The sequence below is a fragment of the Corapipo altera genome, unplaced genomic scaffold (genome assembly GCF_003945725.1).
Source record: "Corapipo altera isolate COAL_440 unplaced genomic scaffold, ASM394572v1 56853, whole genome shotgun sequence".
NCBI classification, from domain to species: Eukaryota; Metazoa; Chordata; class Aves; order Passeriformes; family Pipridae; genus Corapipo; species Corapipo altera.
Window position 1 is genome coordinate 1 of NW_020890379.1, and position 1,698 is coordinate 1,698.

At 63.7% G+C, this 1,698-nt stretch overlaps 1 protein-coding gene across 1 annotated transcript; it reads right to left on the reverse strand.

Annotated features, from left to right (window-relative positions):
• Positions 1–48: 48 nt before the first annotated feature.
• Positions 49–1,562, reverse strand: LOC113942402 (maestro heat-like repeat family member 5; the record flags this gene model as incomplete). The annotated part of the gene is made up of 4 exons (XM_027633536.1): positions 49–151; positions 424–525; positions 965–1,120; positions 1,386–1,562. Coding segments are annotated over 4 exons (538 nt in total), but the record flags the coding sequence as incomplete, so codon positions are not given.
• Between the last annotated feature and the right edge of the window lie 136 nt (positions 1,563–1,698).

The window sequence follows — 1,698 nt, forward strand, 5'->3', positions numbered from 1 at the left end:
GCACAGGGGCCAGGCTGCCCCAGAGGCACCGCAGGGGCTGGCACTCACCAATGAACCTGACGGCCGCCAGGCGCACGTTGGCCTGAGGGTCCTGCAGGTAGGGCAGGCTCTGATGGATGAAGGCTTCAGCCCTGCTCCCACTCTTCTGAAGCTGCAGAGAGAACAAGGCATGTCTCTCCAGGGCTGTCACTGGGGCAGTTGGTTGGAGCAGTGCCTCCTGCCAGCAACCCCTGGGATGGAGAGGCCTCCCCTCCTGCTGTCTACAGAGAGGGGACAGGGGCCTGCAGAAGAGCCCCTGGGGCTCTGTTCTCGAGGGCAGCAACAGGGATGCAGCTCCAGGCTCTGCCCAGCTGCAGAGCCCCCAGCCCTGGGATGGGATGGGGGCAGCCCTCCCCCAGCCCGGGCTCCACAGCTTGTCCTTACCAAGCACGCTCCAAGCTCCCACAGCCGCTCTCTCTGCAGCAGGTGCTTGAGCGTCCTCCACTTCAGCAGCTCGGCAGCAGCAAGAAGGGCTTCCCTGGAGGCCTGCAGGACAGCATGAGCTCAGGGATGGCCTGGGGGCCTGGGCAAGGAGACCTCTTGGCTCTGTTCCTGGGGGGTTCCTGCCTTTAGGAAGCTGGGACATGCCCTAGCCCGAATGTCTGGGAGGCTTTTGGGGACAGCCCTGGGGGACAGGCATGGAGGCTCAAAGGCCTGGCCTCCAACACAGCCTGTGAGGATGCCCCTGTTCAGGCCGTGGTGGTCACGGGCTGCTGCCGAGCCCTGCAGGAGCAGGCAGGGCAGGTGTTGCACAGGGCCGTGCCAGCTTCTCTGCCCCTGCTGGCGCTGGCTCCGCACGGACCTTCCCCCGGGCTGTGCTGGGGGAGCGCTGCCCGCTGCCAGCAGCCCCTGCCCCGATGCCCAGGAGCCCTGGGGGTGTCAGCCCAGCCCTCTGTGTGTCAGGGCTCAGCCTCCAAACCTGTACCTTGGCTACGCTGGGGACCTGGTCGCTCATACGAAAGAGGAGAGGCACCAGTGCCCACCACAGCTCCTTCCTCATCCTCTTCTCATCCCTGCCGACCACGAACTGCAGCAGCTCTGTGAGCATGCAGATGGAGAGCTCTCGCAGCTCGCTGCACTCCTGGCAGGAAGCAGGAAAAGGGAGTTTTGCAAACAGCAGCTCCCTGCCCACAGTGAAGAGGGCCGTCATCATGGCTGCGGGGAGGGCAGCGACTCCGGCCTCACATCCCAGAAGAAGCAGGACTGGGTTGCACGGCCCAGAAGCCATCCCAGGAGAGCCCAGGGGAGTGTAGCTGGCTCCAAGTGCTGCTCGCAGGGCTGGGCTGCAGGGCAGCTGTCATTGCCCAGCACCCATCTGAGGGGTTCAGCTTTCACCTCAGCCTTACCGAGTCAAAGAGGGGCAGGAGCCTCCCCACAAGTTGCACAGCGATGAAGCTGGCCTTGGTCTTCTTCAGCTGATGCAGCACATTTCGCAAGGCCAGCAAGATCTTCATCTGGGCATCTTCGCTGCCAACTTGGAGGATCTTCATCATGCCCGGCAGGAAGAGTTCAATGTTTCCGGCCTGTAGAGAGAATGTCCATTGGGTGAAGAGGGCCGTGCCTGAAAAGTTCCCCAGGCAGCCACCCCAGGCTCCACCATGGCAGGGAGGGCGTTTGGAGCAGTCACCCCACGTTCTGAGTCCCAGGCCAGGCCAAGCC